Genomic DNA, 27,282 nt, shown 5'->3' with positions numbered 1-27,282 from the left:
AGAGGAGGACACACACGACAGAGGAGCGAGGCGTCGAGCACAGAGACGACGAACGGGCGGAAAGATGGGGCCGAAACAGCTCCCAAAACGACGAAAATCGCCCAAAAACGCGACACCAGACGAGGCAGACGACGGCGGGTAGACACGACCTGAGAAATGGGTAAGAACTAACGAGCAATCGAGATATTTTAGCCGTTAAAATACGAGTCGGGTGTTTGGCAATATGGTGGCTGAAACGACAGGCAGACGCAGTGTTGTAAAAAAAATGGCCATGGTGTGAGAATACAGAAAACGGCTCAGAGAGGCTGTGAAATGCATTTAATTGTGTTTTAGTTCATGGGATTTGCACGTTTGCTAACTCTGTTTCGAGTTAACTTAGTTAATATTTTGACATGCACATTGTTCTCGATCTGTTTGGAGTTATTTCAACCTACGCATTTAAAATTTGCTTTGTCCTTGACAGGGCAAATGCCCTTGTCTGAATTTACTCGACAAAAACATCTAGTTCAAGCAACATGTTCGTCTTTTAAATGCTGTATTGAGACTCGTTGTCATCAACACTACAATATGAGGCATGTTTTTGGGGTTTCTTTTCAGTAAAATAGTTTTTTGAGCTTTTTCATCCAATTGTAAATCTAATAAATCTAAAAAAATTGATACATTTTCACATTATTTGATCAGTGTGTACAGATATAGTTTCTAACAATATTTAAGAAAGTGTTGGATGGTAAATAGTTATTAATTAAAAATAGATGAAATAAATTGTGACATGTTGTCAAAATGCTTTAAATATGAGTTGTTAACAATTTGTCTATTGTAGACTTAATACATAAACCATACTTGCTTTGTTTGCCAATTAAAGGTTTTATATGTGATAAAAGCTTAGATGTACTTCGAAATACAAAATAGGGTGTTGGCTTTTAACCCTTTATGCTCCTGAATGAAGAATAATTTAAATATGTACGTTCATTTTGTTTCTTATTAACACTACATCTGCAAGATGTGTAAAGAAGTACTTTTGTGTTAGAAAGCCACACTTCAATTAGAACTATAATTTTAGGAAACTCAAAATACTGTATTAATATTAAATAAAGAAATAAATTCATCTTACTATCACAGTCTTACGGACAAGGTTGAGGATTTATCCACATGTGATGGTAAATACTACACATAATACAACAGAAAACCTACAATCTTTTATAACAGATTGTTGTATATTAAGTCATATTGCTAAAGGATTAGTATCACTACACATAGCAAAATGTCTTCTCAACACTATCTTGAGCAGGGTGTTCCTGTTTAAGACTAATTTACTTCTATTTTGTGTCACCAAGGCGTGCGAAGATTAAACATTTTCTCAACTACACATGCTACAAGTTATTTATAATTTAAAAACATATCTTAATGAGCCCTGAAACATTATTAAAAATATCTTTAGATTAATAGCCTATTCATTGCCGTATTTTATGCCAACCTATGTTGCAACGTTGTTAATTGCGACTCCTAAAATAAGTTGTTTGGTTTTTTGCAGGGATTCCCTTGAAGTTTAGCAAATTGCGTCAAAGAAGAAAAGGGATCATCTGATCCAAGTGAAATGGTATGTCATTTTTAACCAGTCCGCGCTTTAAGTGTTTCCAGGCTAACTAGCTTCGTTGACTTTACTGTTTCATACATTTAGCCAGTAGGGGGTGCTGTTGCCACAGTTCCTCTCTAAACCGCTATCTTTCCTTTTTTAAAGGGGTTGACATTTCACCACCATGGACCCGGGAATTGAAGGATTCGGGAGAGTTGCACTGCAACAGGGCTTTGTAAGTATCATTTTCAAAAAAGATTAAACATGTTCAGTAAATTCCTTGTATATTATCTGTGCATTGAGCTCTTTAAATTTGTTGAATCAAAGTGACTTTTTTTTTTTTTTTACTAACCACTACTTAACGCGTACATAACTGAATAAACAGTAGTGAATAGTGTATATTTACACTTCTATGTGTATATCACTTTTAAGAAATGCATTAAAGGGTATTTTGTTTCAGTGCATTATCGCAGTTTATTAAGTTATTAAGTGTTGACAGTGTCTAAATGTAGGACAGTTCTGCCCTCTAGTGTATAATGTGGCATGTATTCACACATTAATAAAAAAATGTCAAAGTGCTCAAGGACCTTACTGTGGGAGAGACATTTCATAGTTGGTTTTAAATAATTATGTAAATTCATCTAATAAAGTACTTTGACACTTGGGAGGTTTGACATATATATTTGACATGTATCAAAAGTTTGCCAGTTAATAATACTTCTGAAACGTGATTTAAAAACATAGGATGCACCCAGACGTTGACTTCAATGTCGACCTCTGTGCAATTTTTTTTGGATTATCATATGTGTTGAAATAAGAGTTGGTATTAACAAATTACAACATTTAAAGACTGATTCCTTTGTACTTTTTAATGTGATAAACATTTAGTTATTCAAAAATAACATTCCGATTTGAACAATGTTAATGACGGTCTTTCGACTAGCTAGCTAACCTTAAAATCTTTGATTATTCTTTTTGTTCATGTCCCATGAAAATACAAAACAACAACGGACGATCATCACATTGCCCTCATATCAATCATAGTTCAAACACTGACATTTTCAAACAGAACGTGGTTTCTCCACCCAAAGGTCAATCAATTGCTCAGCGAGTGGCATGCTGGGTCTACGCGTTGCTCAAGGCAGCGAAAAGCCTCTAAGGTGTAGCACAAGCCGTTGGAAATGGTGTTTTTTTTTTTTTTTAGAGGATGTTTTTGTGAAAAGGACATTAACTGTGGCTCCTAGGCAAGAGGTATATTTGATGCGTCCAATCGGCGGTGTGACGAGTATTGACATGCAATCTTTTGGTCCAACATCATTCATTCTTTTTAGAGTTTAACTCAAATGAATGAGTTTTGCTAAGAAGCTGAGCCAGGGCGGATAATGCTAAACATCGTTCTGGGTTAGCAAACTGGTGGCATGTTGCCAAAGTAATCATTGAACATTGATTTGCTAATTTGACAATGCAGTCACACTCTAAAAAGGCATTTTTAATTGTCACCTACAGTGGGCATCATGACAACAGCCAGATTTGTTATATTTGTCCAACATGTGTTTAATATTAGGTCACATGGGGTGCATTCATCTGGGTTGTTAATTATTTCCTCACGCAACTGCTTTTGGTTTGACGCCATTCTTAGACGACCCCTTATTTCTTCAAATGAAAAATCAGAACATCGTGTCTTTCCTTGATATTTGCTTCCAAAGGAACAGCATTGCAAAAACATTTGTACCGAAATATGAATAAGAAAAGCTAATTTAAAACATGAGAAATGTCTTAACTTGAGACATAAAAACAACAATTTATTGTGATCCGAAGCGAATCACTGTGAAATCTCTGGAACAATAACCATTAACATTAAAGACCTAATCGTTCTGATTAGTATCGCAAAACATTTACACTGACTCACACTCCAATAAATCAAAAATTGTCTAAAGATAGAACATTGAATACCTTTCTATGAACAACAAAAAAGCTATTGATAGAAAGTTGCTCAGAGTCTAGAAAAGCAAATTATCTGGCTTCCCTCTTCAAATTTATTTATTTTCTCAACATTTTCTTTTTCCAAAGTTTTAGAAGTAGCTGTAGAAACTGTAATGCCGTGTTCATGCCGTGAAAATTCGCGCCGCGTCCACCGCGGAAGTTTACTCGCGTGAGTGAAACGAGGGAAACGCGAAAAATCGCGGCGCGAAGGGGGCGTGGCTTAGCTCTGTTGCTTGCCTCTGTGAGAGACATGCGACGAAGCTTTTATTGCCGCTATCGACCATGGAATAAATAACCACTAGTTCTGCTTTATACTTGTTGTGGAAGTCCCAAACATGTCGGAACATGAAACGCCCTCGTATTTGAGTTCATAACATCATCCGTAGCCGCACACAGCTCGGTGAATCCGACTCCTCCAGGAACGGCGTCTCGCGTATCGCCGTAAAACGATGCCGATTATGCCAGCCACCATGGAAATAACCACTAGTTCATCAAACTCCATGGTGTCTGGGTTCATAATATTATCAGTAGTCCCACAACAGTCTCAATGAAGCCGCTACCAGCGCTGGTTCAGGCGGAGCAGCAGCAGTTTCATTCAGAAACGGGGGAGACGGCGGTGGTGACGGGCGCAGCTTCTCAACGCTGATTCTCAACGCTGATTCTCAACGCTGATTGGCTGCCGCAACTTTGCGTCACGCGATTTCTCCGCCAGAGTTGGGAGAAATCAACTCACACGAATTCGCGCCGCGTCCTTCGCTTTGTTCGCCCCAGGTCAAACATTTTGTTCGCGCCGCCTCCAACGCGTCTATCTTGCTGCGGCGCGAATAAATCGCCAATTCGTGTCGCAGCGCGTCTGTGGATTGACTTTACATGCAATCTGGTCGCGCCGCAAATTCAGGCATCAGGAGTCCTTGCAACAGAACAATATGCCCAAAAAGAACAAAAGAAAACCATACGGCTAGCAATATGAGTTTATTTAAAAAAGCAGGGTGCAAGAGAAGTGTCTGTAGATAGTTTGTTGCAAAACCCCTCAAACGAGTTTATAGTATTAAGATACATATTTTGTATTTCATTGGTGAAGCAATAACAGTGAAATAAGTTTGCTGTATTTGGCCTTCCATACATGGGCAACCCCCTATTAGACGTATTACACCTCACAATGTTGATTTAACCAGCACACCAGTAGGCTTACACTAAGTCAAAGACTTTAGGCTTCTGTTTTAAAAGAACAATAGCTTGTATTTTATTACAATTTCCAGAAAAAACTTTTGCTGTATGCAACATTGGCTTTTAATCTATAGTTATTAATGTATTTTCTCATTCCTCATATTCAAATGTTGTATGCTGGAAAACCTTGGTTTTGTCTGTTATCTTTAGTCAGTTGCAGTTGACATTTAAAACCCAAGCGCCAATCATGTTGAGTGGTCCACTTATTTGCTATCTGTGTGAATTTCATGTGTGTTATGCATATTATTCATTGTTTCTTATCTTTTCCACAGCGGCGACATGAAGACATGGTGTGAAGAATTTTTGAAGAAAAAGAAGACGGCTCTGTAAGTTTTCTTGGTTTGAATTAAGTATTCATTAACTGAGCTCATTAATATAATAAATACAAAATTAGACTTTACGGGGAAATGTTACTTATATCCCATTCAGATAGATTGAGTATAACACACAGTTTTTTTTTTTTAAGCAGACCGTAGACTACATTTACCTGGAATATGTATTGCTACGATTCACTTTTAGTTCCAAAGGCTAGCAAACGACTTGGATGTTCGTAGGTGGAGTGCATTAACAAAGTAATGTGACTACTTCCATTATAAATAATAATGTAAGCTAGTTTTACTGTGGCTTCATGTGGACATTGACTGCATGGCCTCCTGTTGGTACTTTTCAGAAAAGCCCACCTTTCTCCAAGAATTTCTATATTATCCATTTTTGCTAAAATCTCTGATAGATTATTGACCCTAAAGTTTAATACGGGTTAAAACATTGCCGATGGCGTGTAACAACTTTGTTTTAATGCCGTATTTCAACACCTTCCTGACTTTGAGCAGCAGTTGTGTGAAATTGCTGTTTTGAAGCGCTGCTATAATGTTGTCCATCTGTTGGTTGATCATGAATTTGTTTTGATGCCTTTGGTAAACATTTGGTCAATTAGGGCTATTGATTTGAATTTGCATACAGCATTGTTTCCTCACAGTGTTTTGATCGTAATTTACTTGAACATTACTGTTGCGTAATTAAGATTTATGCATATTTTGAATTAGGTTATCTCTAAACTCAGCACACCCCTGGTGGTCAGTTGATGAATTTATTTGCAAATTGTTGTCGCATCTGATCAACACGGACTTCATTTAGCTGATTTCTTTGAATCCACCAAACTGTCAATTCAGAGCCGTACAACAATTTGACAGATTTTACATTACTAGTATGGCGTGCTGCATTTCTCACTGCAACTTCGTACTAAGAATTCCTACGTGCGACATCCTGCCAAATGCTTTTATTCCTTACATGTAATGCATAAAAAGTTGTATTGAATGTCTTATTAGAACGTAATACATTGAAGTTTAGGATGTTATATATTAACAAGTTTGATTCTAAATAAATACGTTTTGACACTGGATTACAAGCGCCCAACAATCTGTAGCTAGCGTTCTATACGTTGTCGATGTGATGACTTTTAATTGCAATTTAAGAGAATAGCTATTTAGTTTCAACGGAATTAACTGTACTTGTTGAAAATTATATTTCGGGCCTCATTCGGAAAGCTAGCTAACGCATCTGAAAGCTTGCCATGAATGTAAATAAAATTGATATTGGTCTGGTTTAGCAAGCGTGGTTTAACTGCTGGGCTGTGAATCATTCCTTGTTTCAGTTGCACTGTGGGCTTACATTTTTTCCTTCTTGTTTTTGTTCTATCAAGACGCCAGTCAACTGGATATTGCTGAAGTGGAGACAGCGTTGTTTAACGTGAAGATGGAACAGTGATTTGGCAGTTAGCCCAAATTTGATATGATGAAACCTTTTTGTTTTTTTGCTGGACTATGACATTTGGATTTTTTTTTTGTACGACAACATGGACACTGGAACACTGTTGCTGGCCACGTTTTCAGTGGACTGGAAAAATTACAGTGTTTTTGGGAAACGCAAAATCAGCATTTGTACATTTGATTTTCAAATGTTGTTTTGAAATAAAGTGTATGTCCTCGTATTTTTTTTTCCTGGCTTTGTTTCAATAACTAATTATACAGAAAATTACAATAGGATATTGAGCGTAATACTTTGATAACGTTGAAGTTCTTTTGCTCGGCTGTTGGTTTGAACATTTCCGCTAATCTGTACAACAAATAAATTTGGTTAGCACTGGCTTTGTTTCACTAGCGTTACTCATGAATGTCTGATAATTCATAGATTAGCATTAGCGCTTCCGCTAGGCTTCGCGGGTTGATGAATCTCCCGAAGTCATGTTCTCTTATTCACGTGTTGTTCTACGAAGACAATTTATCACGCGATTGGTGAAATAAAGGGGAAGAGCTTGAAAATGAGTCGGTTCCAATCAGTCCCATGTCTTTGCTTAATCTATTAACAGTTGAAGAGCCCACATTTGTGTATGGTATTTAACAAGTAGCAACAAAGGACTTTGCCTGAACAGAAATGGTTTCCAAAGGCTTTCTAAAATGGCTCCTGGTTGTCCTTCTTCCTGTCTGTGCAGGAAGTGATGCAATTGGTGCACACAATTTTATATACTTTAAAGCCTCTCAGTGTTCATAGCTTTTTTATGAAGTTGAAAGTAAAGGTCTCAACCTCAGGTCTTGGGCTTTTAAATGACTAAGTTCATATAAAAGCACATTTTAAACATAATAAAAGGGGTGGGACTTAAACATCACCTGAGTGTGGGGTAAATGGAAATAACGTCAATCAAAGGCGAAGCTTTCAGAGCTAGGAAGGAGCTCTAGATGGCGGCTGAGCCTTGGGAAGGGTGCCATGGGCTTTCGTCAGACCGTTTCTCTCGGCCGTTTTTCGACGGAGACCACTCGATTCTGACCAAAATCAAAGTGCTTTGATCGTGCGATCGACGTTTTATCGGGATTTTGGGCATTTTGCGTGGTTTTTGGGCTGTTTTTCTCGAGCTGAACGAGCCGTCTGAGCTGAGGGAGCGCTTGTCGTTGTTTTCGACACTGGGCTCTGGCAGCCATGGCGCGCCTCCATTTTTAGTGTGCTGCTGCTCGCCTCTGTCGCTCTGAGTCTGACAGCAGATGCAGACTTTAAAGGCCTAAAAGATTTTCGATCCAAACGCTCTTTATTTCTAATTTATTGTCGAGTTATTCTTTTTTACAGTTTGCTGTTTTTTTATTCCAAGTCGGATAAAAAAAAAAAAACCGTGATGGAGCGAACGTGAATCTAATAGTTCATGTATAGGTTACAGCCTTTTTTCACATTGAATTACTCTGTTTACATTGTGTAGTTTATAATTAACCGATTTTCTCATCTTTAAATGTTATTTGTCCAACCCTTCATGTGATGACGCAGTTATAATTAATTGCATGCGGCTTGATCCGTGTACTATATTGAAGGACGTACGTTGGATATTAAACCTATTATAGCAGCATTTGCCATATTTCTTAGCTCTTTTAAATTAGCAATGTAAATAATAATACTCCACTCTTTGCATTTAATGCCCTTTTCTTAACTCGTGTCGCACCGCTTTGTTTTTTTTTACTGCCACTTGAGCAAAGGCTATCTGGAGGGACTTTTATGATAGTTCATGCTTGCTCTAACTTTTTGACAGTAAATACCAGTACAAAAGATCATCCTATCAAAGATTTTCAGGATACTACCATGATGAAGACTAAAAGTAAACAACAAGAGGATGAAGGATCGACTCAAAGCAATGCATCAAGGTATGATCCTTATACATTTTATACGCTTTTCATGTGTGATTGTTTACCTTGTCAAGCATGGTCAATCATCTGTGTCTATATCTGCGATGTGGTTTTGAAGAAGTGTACCACTGTCATGAATGACCTTGCTATTGTTTAATAGCCACACCCTGATTTTAGCATTTCTTACAGTCAATACTGAGGTGTCAGGCCTATATTAAGAGATCATTGCCCACAAGATGTACGTTATGTGTTACACCAAAGGCAAACTCATTTGTCCTATATTATGTTGCTCATGATTTGTCAGATGTTTCATGTCCTATCTCTACATGTAATGACCTTGTCTAACTAGTTGGTACTGCATTGCACCATTTTATCAACGTTGTTGCTTGGTTTTCATTTATTTCACACACAATGTTTGCTTTGATGTTGCTTGTGTTCAGTAGTATATCCAGTCTTTAAGATGTGTTATCTATAACATACTTTGTCATTACTTCGTTGACCATAAATCAGGTTGCATGTTGCTTCAATTTACTTCTTTCTATTTATGTCAATCTGTGATCTTTTATCTCGACCTGTGCTTAAAGTTTTGACTAAATTAGAGAGTTTAGGAAATCCAAGTGAGCTTCTAATAACTTACGTCTGCTCATTCAAGCCCTCCTTCTCAAATCTTTTAATGCCCTTTTCATATAATTTTCTTTTGTTTTAGATGGATAGCAGAACTTAAAACTACTTTGTTTTCTGTGTATTATGACAGGATGTAAATGTTCACATGCTTTTGTAACATGCTTCCAGTAGAAGGTTATTTTCACTTTTGTTTTCAGGTCTTATTGCAATGGACAATTTCAGGTTCAAATATTTTTCTTAACTCAAATGTTTATTATTAGAATATTAAATGGTTGCTTTCACTTGTCCAGCAAGATATTGTATTCATTGAACACACACATTTACTGTTATTTTTTTAGTATCATAAGTTTAAAAGGCACTTATTGTATTCATATTGGCTTTATGGATGTTGCTGGTGTTAGTTGAAGCACCTGTCTTGAACTTATTTGATGCTTGTGAATGTTACAGAATTTTCTGTTCTATTTCAATCTGGCTTTATCTCTCTTACTTGTCAAGTGGGTTATATGTAAGTGCTTATGGCCAAGAGTCTTGACACTTAACATTATATTTTTTCACAGTTTTGTCTGCTGTTATTTTTAGAAAGATAGTAAAAATGTGCAAGTGTGTATTCGTTATCCTCAGGTATCTGAATCTTCAAATATCAAAACAAGTGGAAACAACTATTTTCATCAATAAAGATGTTTTTTTTAAACTAATAACAGGTGCATTTGCATGGTGTCAGAACACTGCAGGAATTCAGAAACTGCACAAGTAGCAAGCCATTATTATTATCATTTTAAATGTTTGTATTAATTGCATATATGCTGTGGCCAAACAGACATTTTTAGTGTTAGAAATGCTGCCATGTTTTCCCAATAAATAATGCAGCCTGATCACAATAGACTGTTGTGTTTTTAGATAAAGGCACAACGAAGTTTGGATACTAAATGCAGGTAATCACCTTCACAGCATTTTACTGATTGTACACTGCAGCAGGTTACATCACACTTGTAGTTTTTCTGTGTGATCTTGTGGCAGCCATTTTAGTATTTTCAGCTGTGTGAGAAATATGTCCTCTGCTACTGATGACAGCCTAACTTTTACAGACTGGTACATGAGTACTGTGGGCATGCACAGCTGCAGAAAGAACAGAAAGCCTTCTGACATAATGCAACATGATATCTTACTAACGTACTATATATACATGCTCTCCTGAGTCACAAAATGGCCCTTGCTCTGTGTGCCCAGCTTGCTCACTTATCTGTATTAAAACTCAGCTCAGAACTACATGGAGGAGGAACAGGAAGAGTTCAGACATTGGAAAGCCTGCACACTGCGTTCTTATTGGCTAGAGTGTCACCTAGTAACACGCCAGCCAATAGTCAATCGAGCTTTTGTCCATGTCCCGCCCACTGTTGACCTCACTTAAAGCGGAAGGAGGCATGCACTTCCGAGTTTCGCAATCGAGGCTACTGATGGTGCAGGCTGTGACATTTATACTTACATGAACGCCAGTTAGATTGTTTTAAATTACTTCCAACAAATTAATTATTGTCTTCTCGTTTTATCGATGTCGGTACCTGTGTAAAGAATAAACATGACTGTATTCTAAGAGACATATTAATTATTTTGTTCTCAAAAGAAATAAAACGATAGATGAAACAACAATTAAACATGTATACTAAGTGTGATCTTGGTTATACATAAACCCATGTCCAAAGAGATCTATTTGAGGCAGTGATGCCTCCAGATTTATTTTGAGTGACTGCCCCCCCCATGTGGCCAGACAAAGTACTGCACACAGAAACCCAGACAGGAGAGGTCACCATTTCAGGCTAGAGGTTTTATCCATTGATGCCCTCCATAACATTATGTAGTCATATCAAAATACCAGCTACAGTCTAATTTAGTTATAGTTCACAAAATGTATGCTTTTGTTTCAATTTGAACTTGATTGCATCAGGATATACCCCATGACATGCACCATCTTGTTTTCAAGGGGGTTCCAAAAATATTTAAAGCTTTTATCTGAATACATTCCATGTTGTGATAGGGGTTTGTTACCAATCAGGGATGTTTGGAGGAGACCCAAAACACATCAGAGGGGTCATAGCACGCTTTTTTATTTTTTAGGAAACCGTTTTGTTTTTTATAATATTTATTTTCTTTAATATTTCCTTTTTTCTTCTGAAACTCTGAATACTTGGTCCTTTTCAGGCCTCTACAAAAATATGTTAAACGCTCACAACACATTCAACTAAGGCCATAATCTGTGAGGGGTCACAAGTAGACACTTTCAGTTGAAGGAGTCAAAAGCAAAAATGTTCAAGAACCATTTCCAAATCGCCCACTTTATTATATTAATGTAATGTAGATTAGCAGAGAGGACATATTGTAATACTAAGTCACCATCCGAAGTGATGACGTGTGAAACTTGTCATTTTAGTGATGACAGAACGCCTTTTCAAGATGACTAAGTAGATTTGTGTGCCTTAGAGAGAATGAGCTTATTTATAAGACTGTTAGCTGACTAAAGAACATGCTGCATGATGTAATTAGGTTTCTGTTTCCTCTCGACTGACAGTCACAATTCACTCATTGCCATCAAGCTCTTGCAGTTTCCCTATGTCTTAGTGAGTGTGTGTGCACTTTGAGTTTATTTATTTTTAAGTTGCTGCCACAACTCTACTCGCATTGTTTGCCATGTTGTTGTTTGGTGTACAGAATGTGTGTTGTTTGGTGTAAAATGTAGCTCCAAATATGCACCGCAAAATCGAAAGAATCAACATGTTCTTGTTCCTGTAGCAATTCAGCCTCAGAGGAATCCAACCGCTCTGCGTCGGAGTCGGGCAGTCAGTCAGCGAGCGAGCATGGCCGCGAGAGGAGGAGATCCCACAACTCTGAGTCAAACAGCTCCTCAGAGTCAGAGGGTCACTCGGAGTCAGAGAGCGAGTCTGCAGAGTCCAAATCACAGCAAAACACAGCCGGAGTGAAAGACAAGCCCGTTAGAAAGAAGGAGCGGCTGGCAGATGTGAAGAAGGTAAAGGTCACTCCACTGTAGAAAGGGAGCAGGGAGCAGATGGTGAGGTAGCAGCAGAAAAAGAACAAACTATTTTGACAATTTATTTGAAATGTCATTGTTTTTTTTCAAGCATAAGTGCCACAAAATATAGCTATTTATAGCTTTCTTAATTGTGAATATTTTGTCACTTTCCACATTTTATTTACTTGTAAACTCTTTGGGTTTGTACAGTCGGGCAGACAAAGTAAGACACTTGTAAACGCCACCGTGGGCTCTGTCTGAATGGGACATTTGCCACGATAGTCTAGTATTTTATAGACTAATTAATTGAGAATCAGATTATGAAAGTAACAATTATTTGCAGCTTGATGGCACATTCTTACAAATTATAATTGGACGTGAAATGATTTGTGTAGGGATACAGAAAGTATAGTTTGCATTGTCGAAGTGTCCTTGAGACACTGAACCCCCAGTTGCTCCCCGGGCGCTTCACAAGGCCTCCCACTGCTCCTTAATTACTAAGGATGGGTTAAAATGCAGAGAATACATTTCCCCACTGTGGCACAAATAAGGGATACATTATTATTATTATTATTATTATTATTAAAGTCAACAGCTCTCTGATAGCGGTCGCTCTGTTTACAGATGTGGGACGAACATCCAGATGTGTATGGAGTCAGGAGGTCAAATCGCAGCAGACAGGAGCCGGCTCGTTTAAACATCGGTGCTGGGGTAAGCAGATGTTTTGAAAAAACAAAAGGACAAAGAATATGCATCATGGCCTGGCTATTATTTCTATTGGCATCAACAAGCCCTTTGTGCCACCTAGTGGATGCTATGAAGAAACGCTGTTATGTTTCATGTGGAAACGAAGCTGACTGAAACTGACTGTATTTACAGGGCAGCAGTGGCTCTGAGAGTGAAAGTCCCAAGAGAAAAGTCCGAGCTAAGAAAAAAGAGTAAGTGTGAAGACTGAGAATGTCTTTGGGTGTTTTAATAATTTTATTATAATTTAATTTATTTAACAGTACAGCACCATATTGTTTCAATTCTGTCATGTTGAGACACAAACCCCTTTTTTAGCAAGATTTTTGTTACTCAACACTCAATCCATACAGTAGTTCATGTCTGTTTTTGTCATTGTGTTGCCAGTCTGTGTTCATGTTGTGATTCTTATCATTTTAAGCTTGTTTGTAAATGGGTATCTGTTTGTTCCAAATGGGCTCATTAGTTTCAGTCAGTCAGGCGAGGTTTCACATTTACATCAAAACTGATTGGTCCGATCGGTGGCTTATCCCTGATCAAATTGGGTTGTAGTGAACACCCTATGGCCAGTATTGAATGGAATACAAATTTAGGTATAGCAGTGATGGGCCTTGAGGGTGAACTTGTGGCATTTCTTTGTTGTAAGAAATATCTGGGACTCAAATGATGAAGACGAGGACGAGGAGGCTTCCGACAGTACAGACAGTGAGCAAGAAGAGAAAAAAGTTAGATCCCGACGACTTCCTGCTAGAAGGTAAGTGTGTAGCAAGGCCTGGCCACCAGACAGCTACCCACTAATCATCTCCAAATCATTCCATATTGTATGAGCAGTTTTTCCCCTTTACTCTGGTGTGAAGAAGTGTAGACCTGCAGCCTGATGTTGTAAAAATGTTGTCTAAAATGCAACATGCAAAATGTAAAAATGATGATCATGATACAAATATTTTTCAAATTGTCAGTGGATGATCCAGGAGGCTAGTAGCTGTTCTCTAAGGGTTTTGTGTGTCTCTATGCTTCACTGTGTGCTCTACAGACCTCAGACCAAATCCTCAACCAACAAAAAGCAACCGACTCAAAAAAGCAGGAAGTCCAGGAAACAGGACTCATCTGCTGAAGAAGATGACGACGACGACGATGACGACGACGACGACGATGAAGACGGCACTTCAAAGAGACAGACTCGAAAAAGGGGTGCAACAAAAGTCAAAAGGTGCATTTCTGAAGCTATAGTGTTTTTGTCATCAGTCTCCTGGTGCGATGAACTATTGGAACGGGACGTTTAGTTTAGTTTTTTGGACTTCAGACTAACGTGTATGCCCTGTTCTGTTGTGTTCCAGTTATAAAGAGGACCAACATGACATTGAAACGGACTCTGATGACCTGATTGAAATGACGGGGGACGCATGTGAGGAGCAGCAGGATGACGACAGTGAGACCATTGAGAAGGTTATGGACACCAGGACAGGCAAAAAAGGAGGTACGGCATTTTTACTTGACTCTTTGCCATTTTGAAAACCGTTGTTCAAAACCAAAAGACACTTTGCGACATGTCTAAAAGTCTTTTTCATTCTCCTCTAGCCACCGGGGCTTCCACTACTGGGTATTCTGTGCAGGAAAATGGGGACCCGAGTGAAGGCTTTGACCCCGAGAACGATGAAGGGGAGACTCACTATCTGATCAAGTGGAAGGACTGGGCCTACATCCACAACACCTGGGAGAGCATGGACTCTCTGCTGCAGCAGAAGGTCAAGGGACTAAAGAAACTGGACAACTACAAAAAGAAACAAGAAGAGCTCAATTCATGGTAAAAACATCTGTCTTCACATCAACAGAACAATGTATCGCAACACATCATTGTGTGATGTATCGCTTTTGAGGATTTTCACTGTTTCTTCTGTCCCTGCTTGTAGGTTGAACAGGGTGTCTCCTGAGGATGTAGAATTTCATAACTGCCAACAAGAACTCATATCTGACTTGAACAAGCAGTTTCAGATTGTGGAGCGTATTGTCGGTAGGAATTAATTATCTGATGTATTTGCTTTTGTCTAATTGTCTTTTATTATTACACTTTAGATGTACTAAAATTTATTTGATTATCAACAGCAATAAAAACAGAAAATACACCAGAACCGCTGCCAGGATCCTCTGACTTTCCCTGTAAGTCCATTTGCTAATGTTTTACCAGCACTGTTGCATTCTGTTGACTTTTTAAATGTTCTGTATGTAAATGTCTTTGCTTCTACTTTTGTCATCGTCATTTGTCTTTTTCCAATCATTTGTGTGCTTTTTTTCACACAGCTCATAGTCACAAGACACCGTCCTCCGATGAGCCAGAGTATCTATGCAAGTGGATGGGCTTGCCCTATTCAGAGTGCAGCTGGGAGGATGGAGCTTTGGTTAGAAAGAAGTTTCAGCCCTGCATTGACAGCTTCATTAACCGAAGCTCCAGCAAAACCTTCCCCTCTAAAGACTGCAAGGTAAAAGTGAAATGACCCAGAATGGTCTCATCTTCATGTTTTACTTTTGAATTCAATATTGTTAGATTTTTCTCCTCCTACCTAAAGATTTTGTCTAACTGTCATTTCAGGTGTTAAAGCAAAGACCAAGGTTTGTTCCTCTGAAGAAACAACCATCATATATTGGAGATGATAACCTTCAACTGAGAGATTATCAGCTGGATGGGCTGAACTGGTTGGCCCACTCTTGGTGCAGGTACTGTGTGAATGAGGTTGTAATATTGGATTATTATTGGAATGTGTTGGATTTCCTAATTAGAAAAATCTGTGAAAAATTGTCTTTTTTGTAATGCTCCGTCCTCAGGTGCAACAGTGTTATCCTTGCTGATGAGATGGGGCTGGGAAAGACCATCCAGACCATCTCCTTCCTGTCGTACCTGTTTAACCAGCATCAGCTGTATGGACCCTTCTTAGTGGTGGTGCCTCTGTCCACGCTCTCCTCGTGGCAGAGGGAGTTTGACACCTGGGCTCCTCACATGAACGTGGTGGTCTACCTCGGTGATGTCATGAGCAGAAAATCGGTACGTTGAACCCTGAATGTCTTTCAGCCTGGTGGTCTTCTCCAGAGTTGGTTCCATGAACTTGTGCTTTTTTTTAAACGTAGATCCGTGACTACGAGTGGGTGAACCATCAAACGAAAAGAATCCGTTTCAGTGCACTATTAACCACTTATGAAATTCTACTCAAAGACAAGGTAGGTGCAGGGATCAGCATTTCTTCAGGATTGGGCTTATAGTTTTATTGGCCGTGAAGAGAACCGGATCACTGTGGCTTACAAGAACGCAACATTTGTCTGCAGGCGGTGCTCGGGAACATCAACTGGGCTTTTCTGGGTGTGGATGAAGCTCACAGGCTGAAGAATGACGACTCCCTGCTGTACAAAACACTGATGGAGTTCAGGTCTAACCACAGGCTCCTCATTACTGGGACTCCGCTGCAGAACTCCCTCAAAGAGCTCTGGTCACTGTTGCACTTCCTCATGCCTGACAAGTACGTCCTGGTTTAGACGTTTTATGTGATGCTGAAGACCAGCAGGGAAACGCCATCAGTTTGCATCCCAGCCGTGGATGAGTGACGTCTGTTATCTTTGTCGTGCACAACAGGTTTGATTCCTGGGAGGATTTTGACGATGCACACGGGAAAGGAACGGATAACGGATATCAGAGTCTCCACAAAGTCCTTGAGCCCTTCCTTCTGCGACGTGTTAAGAAAGACGTGGAGAAATCTCTCCCTGCCAAAGTAGAACAGATTCTCCGTGTAGACATGACTGCACAGCAAAAACAATTCTACAAGTATGATTGTATTTCTCTCTTTTGTAACTTTTGTTTTAACTACTTCAGTGTTTCAAATCGTCTTGTACAGAAGCTACATTTCTCCTCCCCATTAACTTCATTTGTTCCCCGATATTTCCAGGTGGATTTTAACGAGGAATTATAGAGCTCTTTACAAAGGCCCCCGAGGCAGCTCCTCTGGCTTCCTGAACATAGTTATGGAGCTTAAAAAGTGCTGCAACCACAGTTTTCTCATTAAGCAGCCTGAGGAAGTAGAGTCTGAAACCCAAAAGGAACACCTGCAGGTATGTTTCCTTCTGAACCCTCCTTAGCTCCCAGCAACACCTCAGGATATCTCTGCTCTGCAAAGGAAACTAGGCCCCAATAAAGGCGCAGTGATTCTTAATTTTTCCTGACTCCCAAAGTTTGTGCTTTGTTCAGCGTGTCGTGAGGGGCAGTGGGAAGCTGGTGCTGCTGGACAAGCTGCTGACCAGACTCCGAGAAAGAGGCAACCGAGTCCTGATCTTCTCCCAGATGGTCAGGATGTTGGACATTCTGGCTGAATACCTCGCCAAGAACCGCTACCCATTCCAGGTACGATTTGAACATTTCCTGGGCTCCATTGTGCAAGTGTTTTTTGGAACATAACTGGGAGACCTTTTTTATTATTATTTGCTGAAAATGAGAATAAAATCAAACATATAGTGCTGTTAGCCATCAGATTTTCTAAAACCTATTGTATCTCCAAAAACTGTCTAGAGTAGACTGACAGTTTATGGAGTCAAACAGTTTATGACTGTTGTCTTTATTGGTGTTTACAGTGCAGGGAGCTGTTGAGCTGGTTGTGTTGGGTGGCTTTGACTGGGATGAGGGTCGGATGTCAGTGTTGTTGCACATATACTCCACCAGGCTGAGAGATCCTGTTATGTTATTTATAACAACAAGTTATGTTCTGCTGAAGACCAGACAAACGCCTGCAAGTCACTGGACTGGTTGTTTTTGCTGAATTGGTGCAGACATTGCTGTAGCATTTAGCTTGGGTAGAATGGCATGTCAAGCAAAGTGATGCCAATATTATAGCAATTAGCTGCCTGGGAAATCTTCAACGGTTCATTTCTCTCGCTCCTCTTCAGCGGCTGGACGGTTCCATAAAGGGAGAAATACGAAAGCAAGCACTTGACCACTTTAATGCAGAAGGCTCAGAGGTATGTATACTAATAATGTATTGTTACTAACTGAAGAAAGTAATAAGTTTATTCTCCAATGCACACCATATTTATTAGCATTATCTTATTGGGATGATGACGGTTTCAAACAAACATTTGTTCTTCGCTTTGGACTATCTTTAAGAGTAGTAGTAGTAGCAGCAGAAGGGTGTATTTTATAAATGGTTTATAAAGGATCCAATATACATGATTACTTGGAACAAAGTCTAAGGTTGAGCAGCATTTAAGTCACAATTACCATTTTTAAATGATGTGTGGTGTATTGCTAATTGAGATCCGCATTAACAGTTTCATCCGTTTCCCAGGACTTCTGCTTCCTGTTATCCACCAGAGCTGGAGGTTTAGGGATAAATTTGGCCTCGGCAGACACCGTCGTCATCTTTGACTCCGACTGGAACCCTCAAAATGATCTGCAGGCACAAGCCAGGGCTCACAGGATCGGCCAGAAGAAACAGGTAATCCTTGGCCCAAATGATGGGTTTCACTGTACATATGATATATAATTAAAAAGATAGTTGTTTTGTCAGAAAATGACATCACCGCTTACCTTTCGTAGGTGAATATTTATCGACTGGTCACCAAAGGGACAGTGGAGGAGGACATCATTGAGAGAGCAAAGAAGAAGATGGTTTTGGACCATCTTGTCATTCAGAGAATGGACACCACCGGTCGGACTGTACTTGACAGCAACTCAGGAAACACAAAGTAAGATGTCAGAAAACATCTTGTTTCATATTTGGACACTGCAACTCTGTGTTTAACCTTGTTGCTTTTTTTTCTTCCAGTTCCAACCCATTCAACAAAGAAGAACTGAATGCCATTCTCAAATTTGGTGCAGAGGAGCTTTTCAAAGAGGCAGAAGGAGAGGAGTCTGAACCACAGGTATTCCAACAAGAAATAATCTGGTGTGCAGTCAAAATGTTTGTTACATATTTGTGGAATTAAACCAGAATGTATTTCTTCCTATAGGAGATGGATATTGAGGAGATCCTGAGGTTGGCTGAAACAAGAGAAAGTGACCAGGGCTCAAGTGCTACGGATGAACTTCTATCTCAGTTTAAGGTTCCTGTCACTTTTTTAGAACTGTAGCATTATTGTAAAGTATCTAAAGATCCCCCTCTTTCAAAATCTGATTTGTCCCTTTCTTCCTCCTCATGTCGCTGCAGGTTGCCAATTTCTCAAGCATGGAAGAGAGTGTTCCAGAGTTTGTGGATAGGCCCATACGGGAATGGGAGGATATCATCCCTGAAGATCAGCGCCGCAAAACTGAGGAGGAGGAGAAGCAGCGGGAGATGGATGACATCTTCTTGCTGCCCAGAAGCAGAAGCTCTAACAAGAGGGTAAGAGGAGAACTTTTACAGATTCATTTTAAAAACAAAACATTTTGTTTGACTTCAGAATCATACTTTACAATGCGTTCTATCTTCCAGCAGTGTATTTATATCTGGCCATAAGGTGTTGCTCTGGTTCCTCTTTCTTTCAGGCTAAGGCAAATGATAGTGACAGTGATGTGGGCTCCAAGCTGAAGAACCACTCCTCAGGCTCTGAAAGTGAGACTGAAGATAGTGATGACGACAAGAAGCCAAAGAAGAGAGGCCGACCCAGAGCCCGAAAAAATAATGTGGAGGGTTTTACTGATGCAGAGATCCGCAGGTAAAGTATTTAGTTTTTTTTTGTATAAATACAATTAATTATTTATCATACAATTAAAATGTATTCATGATAATATTATTCACAGGTTCATTAAGGCATACAAGAAATTTGGATCTCCACTTGAAAGGTAAGCTTTGTTAAATTATATTAATAATAAATGTATGACTACATCATTGGACTGCATGGTGTGTGAGACATCTTAATAGCTCAAACAGTCAAGTGCGTCTTTCTGTATCCAGGTTGGAGGCCATTGCCCGAGACTCTGAGCTGGTTGACAAATCCATTGCAGACCTGAAGAGACTTGGTGAACTGATTCATACGAGCTGTGTGACTGCAGTGCAGGAGCACGAGGAGCACCTCAAAGAGAACCCAGTGGAAGGTATGTTGGTTTCGCTTCGTTGGAGTTCTTTGAAATCGGAGCATTTTTCCGGGCCCAAAAAATACGCATGTTATTATTTCAGCTAAAGGTCCTGGGAAGCGGCGAGGAATTAACATCAAGATCTCGGGAGTGCAGGTCAACGCCAAGTCCATCATCCAGCACGAGGAAGAGTTTGAGCCCCTGCACAAAGAAGTGCCCGCCAATCCTGCTGAGAGAAATAAGTAAGATACCACTGCAGAGATGAGGAGCAGCATGGCATTGCATTACACTCAAGATGTAAAAGAAAAGGTATGTTTGTGTTGCAGATTAAATTTGACAGATCTGTTTCCCGCAGGTTCAATCTGACATGCAGAGTCAAGATAGCCCACTTTGATGTCGACTGGGAGCTGCAGGATGACGTTCAGCTCTTGCTCGGTATCTATGAGCACGGCTTTGGCAACTGGGATCTGATCAAGACGGATCCTGACCTTAAACTCGCTGACAAGGCAAATGTCTAATTTCTACCTTCATCACCAAGTTGGAAATGAATGAAAATCAAAGTATTAGAAATTAAGCACACACTCGACACACAATAATATATTTATTTTGTACTTTTGGACCAAAAGTGGCCAGTTTAGATATTGTAAAAGCTTTGAAAATGTTGTTTTTATAAATCATGTTCTGGTCAGAATGTTTAGAAGGCAGCTAGATTTATTTTAATCATGTATCATTTATGTGTCTAACATGTACTCCCCTTTGCACAGATTCTCCCAGGCGATCCAAGCAAGAAGCCTCAGGCAAAGCAGTTGCAGGCGAGAGCCGAGTATCTTCTCAAGCTGTTGAAAAAAGAACAAGACAGCACAGACCTGTCCAAAACAGTGGAGGTAGGTAGGCTGCCGTTGCTCCGAGCAACTCATCTATACCATGTTCACCACATGAAGGTTTCCTTTGACCAACCACAGCTCATCCAGTCTGTTCCCCCAAAAGGTCAAAGTGAAGAAGAGGAAGCCTCGGGTGAAAAAGGAGAACAAGATCCTCAAGGATGAGCAGGGCAACGACATCTCCTCCCCACGGTTGTCCGACAACCCGTCGGAGGAGGGCGAGGTCAAGGTCAGTGTCACCTGCTAGTCTGTCGGTGTAGGTATGCTTCTGTGTCGAGGTTTCAGTTGAAACATTTGATTTTGTGACCCAGCAAAGCCATACTGACAAAACTTGTCCTTAATTGCAGTGGTAGATAAATGACCCACCAGACTATAAATCAGGCCCTGTGAAGTAGGAAACTACAAAGTATCCACTTTAACAAAGAAATGTAATTCAGCTGTTTTTTTAGTTAAGCAGAGCAATGCTACACTTGATTAGGTGACTCCAGATAAGTCCTTGTCCTCTCGTAGTATGACCTACTGTCATATTGTTTAACGTACGCTGTCTTGTGTTTGAACAGGATGACGGAACGGAGAAGTCCCCCGCCAAGAAAAGACAAAAGAAAAAGGACAACAAAGAGAACAAAGAAAAACAGGGAACTCCTAAAAAGGAGAAGGACGGGGACAAAGAAAAAAAGGGTGCCAAGCCCAGAAAAGAAAAGGTATTTCAGCAAAGTGTTCATGACTTTATCAAGTGGATGTAAGGTTGATGCAATAATGTTTTTTATGCTGTACTTCTTGTAGCTAAAGGAACATGGCTATACAGTCTGTCACCATCCTGTGAATAATCTATTGATTATGAATGTCAGTTACAGGTTAATTGTTTTTGTATTCCAGGCTAAAGCAGTAAAAGGGAAGAAGACTCAAGGTCCAGTTCACATAACGGCTGGGTCGGACCCCATTCCCATTGAACTGAATGAGGATGATGAACTTGACCAGGATACTTTCAGTGTTGTAAGTCTCTTTTTTAAATCCCTGCACAAAGATTAAGCCAGTGATATTTGAGAAGGAGTTTGCGAGCAGAGCATCCAAATAATATCAGCAATTTGTCCATGTGTCTAGTGTAAGGAGCGCATGAGGCCGGTGAAAAAGGCCCTGAAGCAGCTGGATAAACCGGATGAGGGTCTGTCTGACCAGGAGCAGCTCCAGCACACTCGCACATGCCTTCTGAAGATTGGAGACCGAATCACAGAGTGCCTTAAAGCCTACAGTGACCCTGAACATGTCAAAATATGGCGGAGGTAAGATGATTGGACCGTATCACCTTTTGTGTAATGAATCATGGTGCTCACCTGTTTAACTCTGATTATTTGTTCCCGTTTTGGCAGAAACCTCTGGATCTTTGTGTCTAAGTTTACAGAGTTTGGTGCCAGGAAGCTTCACAAGCTTTACAAAATGGCACAAAAGAAGCGATCACATGAGGAAGAGGCAAGTGGATTCTAACTCTGGTTTATCAAGTGTTAGGACGAAGACATAACGTATTGTACAAAACCGACACTGAACATATCCTGTTGTGTTTCCAGAAGGAGCAGAAGAAGAAGGAAGATTCTGGAGGGAGGGGGAAAAACTTCCGACCAGAGCCCTGTGGTTCCAGTCGAGACTCCCCGGGTACTCAGTCGTCCTCTAAACCTGGATCTCACTCGACTCAGGCCGGCCCCCACGGACACCACCGAGAGTCGTACAACTCGCCTAATAAGCGGCACTTTGGCAACGATGGTACGTGCAGATCGAATTATGTTAGTTTAAGTCAAAGAAAACGAAAGAAGGAAACAAAGTGAGCATTCGTGAGCTTTAAAGGTGTTAGCATTTATACAGAGCCAGGCTCGCTGTTTCCTCCTGTTTCCATTCTTTATGCTATGCTAAGCTAAGCTAATCATGTCCTGGCTGTAGATTCATATTCATCATAGGGATGCCAGAGTGGCAATAAATAAAGGGATTTTATTTTTGATATCAGCTTTTACATGTTTCATGACAGATAGAGGAGACTGGCAGAGGGACCGTAAGTACAACTACCCAAGTAACAGCAACCAGTCGTGGCAGGGAGAGCGACATCATACGTATGACCGTTACAAGGATCACTACGGGGATCGACGACCACATGGAGACTCGTACCGCAGCTCGGGCAGTTACCGCAACAACAGCTCCCCCCGAAAAAGACCGTACGAGCAGTACGACAACGACCGGGACCACAGGGGTCATAGATCCTATTATGACAGGTGAGTTTTACTCTGATTACATGTTTCAGTTTAGTTTTTGGGTCTAAAATCAGGAACTATTATGTCATATAATATATACTGTGTGTGTGTGTATATATGTTGATTAATTTAAAAAAAAATCATAGTTCCAATTATTTTGTTTAATATATAATCCAGATTATTTCACATGACTGCTCATTTTACTTTGGAAAAATGCATTTAAAGTAGCAGCGGGAAGAGGGTGTGCTGGATTTATAACATACATCAAAATGACAGCGTCTTGCAAAACGAAATGTAGCGCAATAATCATATTTTGTTGATTATCTGGTTTTCATAATCAATGGAAGCCAAAATCGTGATTGAAGTTCAATAAATTATACATCCCTATGTCATACCACTGGTTTAAAAAAGAAAAAAATGCTATCAATGATATTTCAGGAATTCAGATCCCAAAAGAAGACGTCCTGAGGAATTCCGTCCCAACTCCAACTACCACCAGGGAAGAGAAGGCCCTCTGCAGGACTTCAGGAGGACGCCAGAGCAGAGGCCAACGGGTCCACCCGGGCCGGAGCACTATAGCCGGCCCTTCCACCCCGACAAACCTCCCGCGCCGCTGGACCCTCGCTCCCCGCAGGCTCAGAAGTCTCCCCAGGACTCCCGCTCTCCGGCAGAGCGGCCTGTAGAGCCAAACGCCACAGCAGATCCCAACTGGAACAACAGGAAAACATAAAAAGATGCCAAGTCTGCTGATGGAGTCTGGACTCGCCAATTATAAGCTCTCAGTTGGAAGGGAAATCCGGAAACCCAAAACTATTTAGCTCTTTAGCCCCAGTGACACTAGCTGTGAAGGATGCCATGAAGGAAGAAGTTTGTTTATCTGTCATCTTCACGATGAAAAAGAAAAAAAAAACTGAAACAAGCATCTTTATTTAAATGAATTGACTCAAATCAGTCAACCATGGTAAGGTGCTTATGGATGCTTAGTCCCATGGACTATTTTCTAAGGAGAATTTAGGATACAAGAACTGATGACTGGTCTCAATCCTAAAAGTGCCTGAAGGCTATGGCCTTTCTGAATGGTAAATGTTGGGATTTTTCCCAAAGGAAGCATGACATGGACATTATTTTTTTGTGTTTAGCTTTAAGTATTGCAAATGATGTCATTCGAAGATTTCAATACGAAGGAATGTGTAGTGTGTTCGTCATCATTTGCACCGTGAACATGTAGCTGAACTGAATCACCATGTGGGTTGAAATGGTGACGTGTTGGCACGGCCTAATTCTTATGAAAGTTGAATGAGCAACGAAGCCAGTATGTTTCCTCTAAACACTCTACAAGTCGTTTGAAAAATGTTTTTTAGCAAACTCGTATGAATCATGTACAAATGATCTTTATTTCTGTAATTGTGTAGCTGTATAAATCATTGCAATCCTCTTGCTTTGTTCACTTTAACCACTTTTTCTCTTGGTAGGCCCGATGAAATGGAAGCTTTGTCAGTAGTATTTATTGCAACATATTGTGCAAAGGCTGATAACACTATAACTTGGGACAATCCTTTTATTTTTGTTGCCTTTCAGTGTTCTGGTGGCTAAGAATGGTACTTCAGTGTAGTTTCATTAATACATCTTCCCACTTACAGTATGTAAGTACTCTGATGTCTGAAAATACTTTGTGATAAAACATTTTCTTTCCTTATCTTTGGTTTGGTAATGCTGTTGCCGGGAGGTTGTATCAAGGTTATCAGGGATTTGAAGATGACATTTAATTATGTGCATTACCTTTGGTCTCTTTTCTTGTGCCAAATCTGCTCTGTCCCTCAATTGTTTTTTTATGCTTCTCCATTCGTGCCTTATTTATGTGTGTATTATCATAGTGTATTTTCATGGACAGTACTGGGGCTTAACACAGGCAGGGTGTAGTATTACAGTGTCATTTTAAGGAAATTGCTCGAAGTAAACTGGTTACGGGACCACTTATTCTGGCAATCGTTTATGTGGTTCTGTGGTTTCCAAAAGTGTTGACGATTTGATAGGAAAAAGCTAAATTTACAGAAACCACGTGTGTTTGGTCCAGGCCACTTAGCGGACCTGTTACAGTGAACAGCAAGCGTCTGTTCCTGTATCATATGTTCTTTAAGAAAGTCTAAATGGTTTATATTTGTGACAAAACCACTCTTCATGAGAAATGTGCTGTACATATGTTTGGACATATGTAATAAACTTTGTTACACATTGAACATGTGTCTAGTCTAATGTTCTCATGGCTGACTTGATAAAATCCATCTGATTTTAATTTCCTAATCGCTTTATCATATCGTTTCCTCTGCAAAGACCAGGATTGCTGTGTAAAGATGAATCAAAATGATAAGTGAGATGATTCTGCGCTGTACAATTATGAGTTGCATTTATAAAGGTTCAATAGCTATACATGAGCTGTGAAATGCAGGAATTCTGCTGATTTTTGAAAGCCAATAAATAAAACTGATTTTAAAGTTAATTTGTAACTAGGAAAATGTTTTACGTTCAAATCAACCTTGTGTTCTCAGATATAGAAAAACATTAGTATCTCGACAGCGCTCACTCAAAATGTGAACTATATCCCTGTTTAACTAATTTAACATATATTATAGATACTATTTATAATAGCATATATTGATAATATCAACATAATTATAAGGAAAGTACCTAATAAGCCAATAAACAGACGCATACATCTGGGATATTATTTCTTAATCATGACGGGGTACATGAAGCCGACACCTTTGTCGTTCTATATTGATTGATTCAGAGCTTGAGTTCGGCGATTGTGGGTATACAGTCGTTTTATAACATTTGTCTGCATTGAATGTCACTTTCAGCTCATTTATACAAAACTTAAGTTTGACTTTTTAATTAGACTTTGTAGTCTTAACTAATAAATCATTACTTTTGGATCATTCTTCAGACGTTTTGCTACAAACGTTGGTTCACGTTCACCACCACATCTTTCCAGATGGGGGCAGTCAAACACTGCAGATTATGAAAAGAAAACAGTGAATTTGAACAACTGCTCTCACAATAACTGAGACAACAGGGCACCTCATTAACAAGACATTTTCTTTTATTCAATAAATAATTTACATTATAAACAGCTGGCGTGTGGCACCACATTTGCTTTAATTACAAACAGTTTGATCTTTCTGGCATTTCCCATTGAGCAATTTTTTTTAAACTCTTTACTAATAGTACAAGTCTGACAGAAATTCAAACCAAATAAGAGCTAAATGGTAAAGAAAACATAAAGTGCTTTAAACTCAAAAACATGAACACCTCAGAACACGTTCCTACATTCAGTTTCTAGATGATGTGGACTGCATTCAGCATGTTGTATTTAAATTGATGACAACCAGCAGTGTATCACTTCCTCCACAGGGACTAGGTGAGTATACTGTATATAGTAAGAATATTTTGTTCTGTGCTGTTCATGTTTTTGCAAGAAATCCCTTTTCAAATCAAAAAAAGGTTCACATTCACCAAAACATCTGATGTACAAAAACAGGAGTGATAAACTCAAAACACAACTGGTAATATACAAATTTAAACTCACAAAACATATGTACAACCTCACATTTCAAATGTAGAACCATATACTGTAAAACTCACAACACAAATTACATCTATTAACACAAGATTCAACATTACAATCATTTGTTTGTATGACCTTTTTTTTTTGTTGCTGTCAGGCTGCACCATTTCATGTTCCAAATAGCAGTAGTAAAGCCTGCCAAATACTTCAGTGTAAAGGATAAATGACCGTAAAACTGTGCCAGAGTAGTAACTGTATCTACATGGACGACTTGCCCATTACCATATGCTGCAGCGGAGCGCCAGAGTTCAAATGGAAAGTGTTGTCATGAAACACAAGAGAAGCAAAAGGTGCGACAGCTAAAACAAAAACTAATGCTGCTCTTACAGTGTGTTACTGTAACGCATAATTCACCAACAAACACACGTTATATATATACAATTAAGAATCCCCCTAATGTGAATTGTTCAAGACTGAAAGATGGAAATTCAGTTGTGAGGGAAATGTTGGCACAAGGGCTTGTTCTTTGGCAATGACTTAAGCCATGAAATCACGTCTACTGCCATATGCTTATCATTTATGCACAAAGCCACAGTCAGGTCAGCACACTGGTCGTCCATGAAATGCTAAACTGACTAGCGGTGACGTCTTTATCGCAACTACTAGCAGTATCTACACCACAGACTTAAAATGGAGAGTTAAATTCACAAAATGCTATTGAAGAGCGACAGGTTGATCTACATTCT

General features: G+C 39.6%; 1 protein-coding gene and 1 long non-coding RNA gene across 2 annotated transcripts; both read left to right on the top strand.

Annotated features, from left to right (window-relative positions):
- On the top strand, positions 1-6,925 carry LOC306741405. Its single transcript, XR_013771060.1, has 5 exons — positions 1-160; positions 1,532-1,597; positions 1,739-1,808; positions 5,056-5,109; positions 6,483-6,925. It is a non-coding gene; the product is annotated as an uncharacterized lncRNA (long non-coding RNA).
- Positions 6,926-8,295: 1,370 nt separating this feature from the next.
- Positions 8,296-25,202, top strand: chd2 (chromodomain helicase DNA binding protein 2). The gene is made up of 38 exons (XM_079223931.1): positions 8,296-8,460; positions 11,851-12,085; positions 12,713-12,799; positions 12,968-13,026; positions 13,479-13,586; positions 13,866-14,042; positions 14,170-14,309; positions 14,411-14,636; positions 14,743-14,843; positions 14,936-14,989; positions 15,131-15,309; positions 15,420-15,544; positions 15,653-15,869; positions 15,953-16,042; positions 16,148-16,338; positions 16,452-16,640; positions 16,762-16,924; positions 17,061-17,213; positions 17,753-17,824; positions 18,151-18,300; positions 18,402-18,550; positions 18,631-18,727; positions 18,815-18,907; positions 19,012-19,185; positions 19,329-19,498; positions 19,584-19,625; positions 19,738-19,877; positions 19,960-20,098; positions 20,212-20,362; positions 20,621-20,740; positions 20,844-20,966; positions 21,298-21,438; positions 21,614-21,730; positions 21,839-22,017; positions 22,105-22,204; positions 22,300-22,492; positions 22,752-22,992; positions 23,410-25,202. Exons 1-38 carry the CDS (start codon positions 8,315-8,317, stop codon positions 23,699-23,701), a joined length of 5,523 nt encoding a protein of 1,840 aa, XP_079080057.1. The 5' UTR covers positions 8,296-8,314; the 3' UTR covers positions 23,702-25,202.
- Positions 25,203-27,282: the final 2,080 nt, after the last annotated feature.

This window comes from Taurulus bubalis, assembly GCF_910589615.1.
Source record: "Taurulus bubalis genome assembly, chromosome: 9".
Taxonomy (NCBI): Eukaryota; Metazoa; Chordata; class Actinopteri; order Perciformes; family Cottidae; genus Taurulus; species Taurulus bubalis.
The sequence above is the reverse complement of the archived record's forward strand: the minus strand, read 5'-3'. Positions and strand labels throughout refer to the sequence as shown.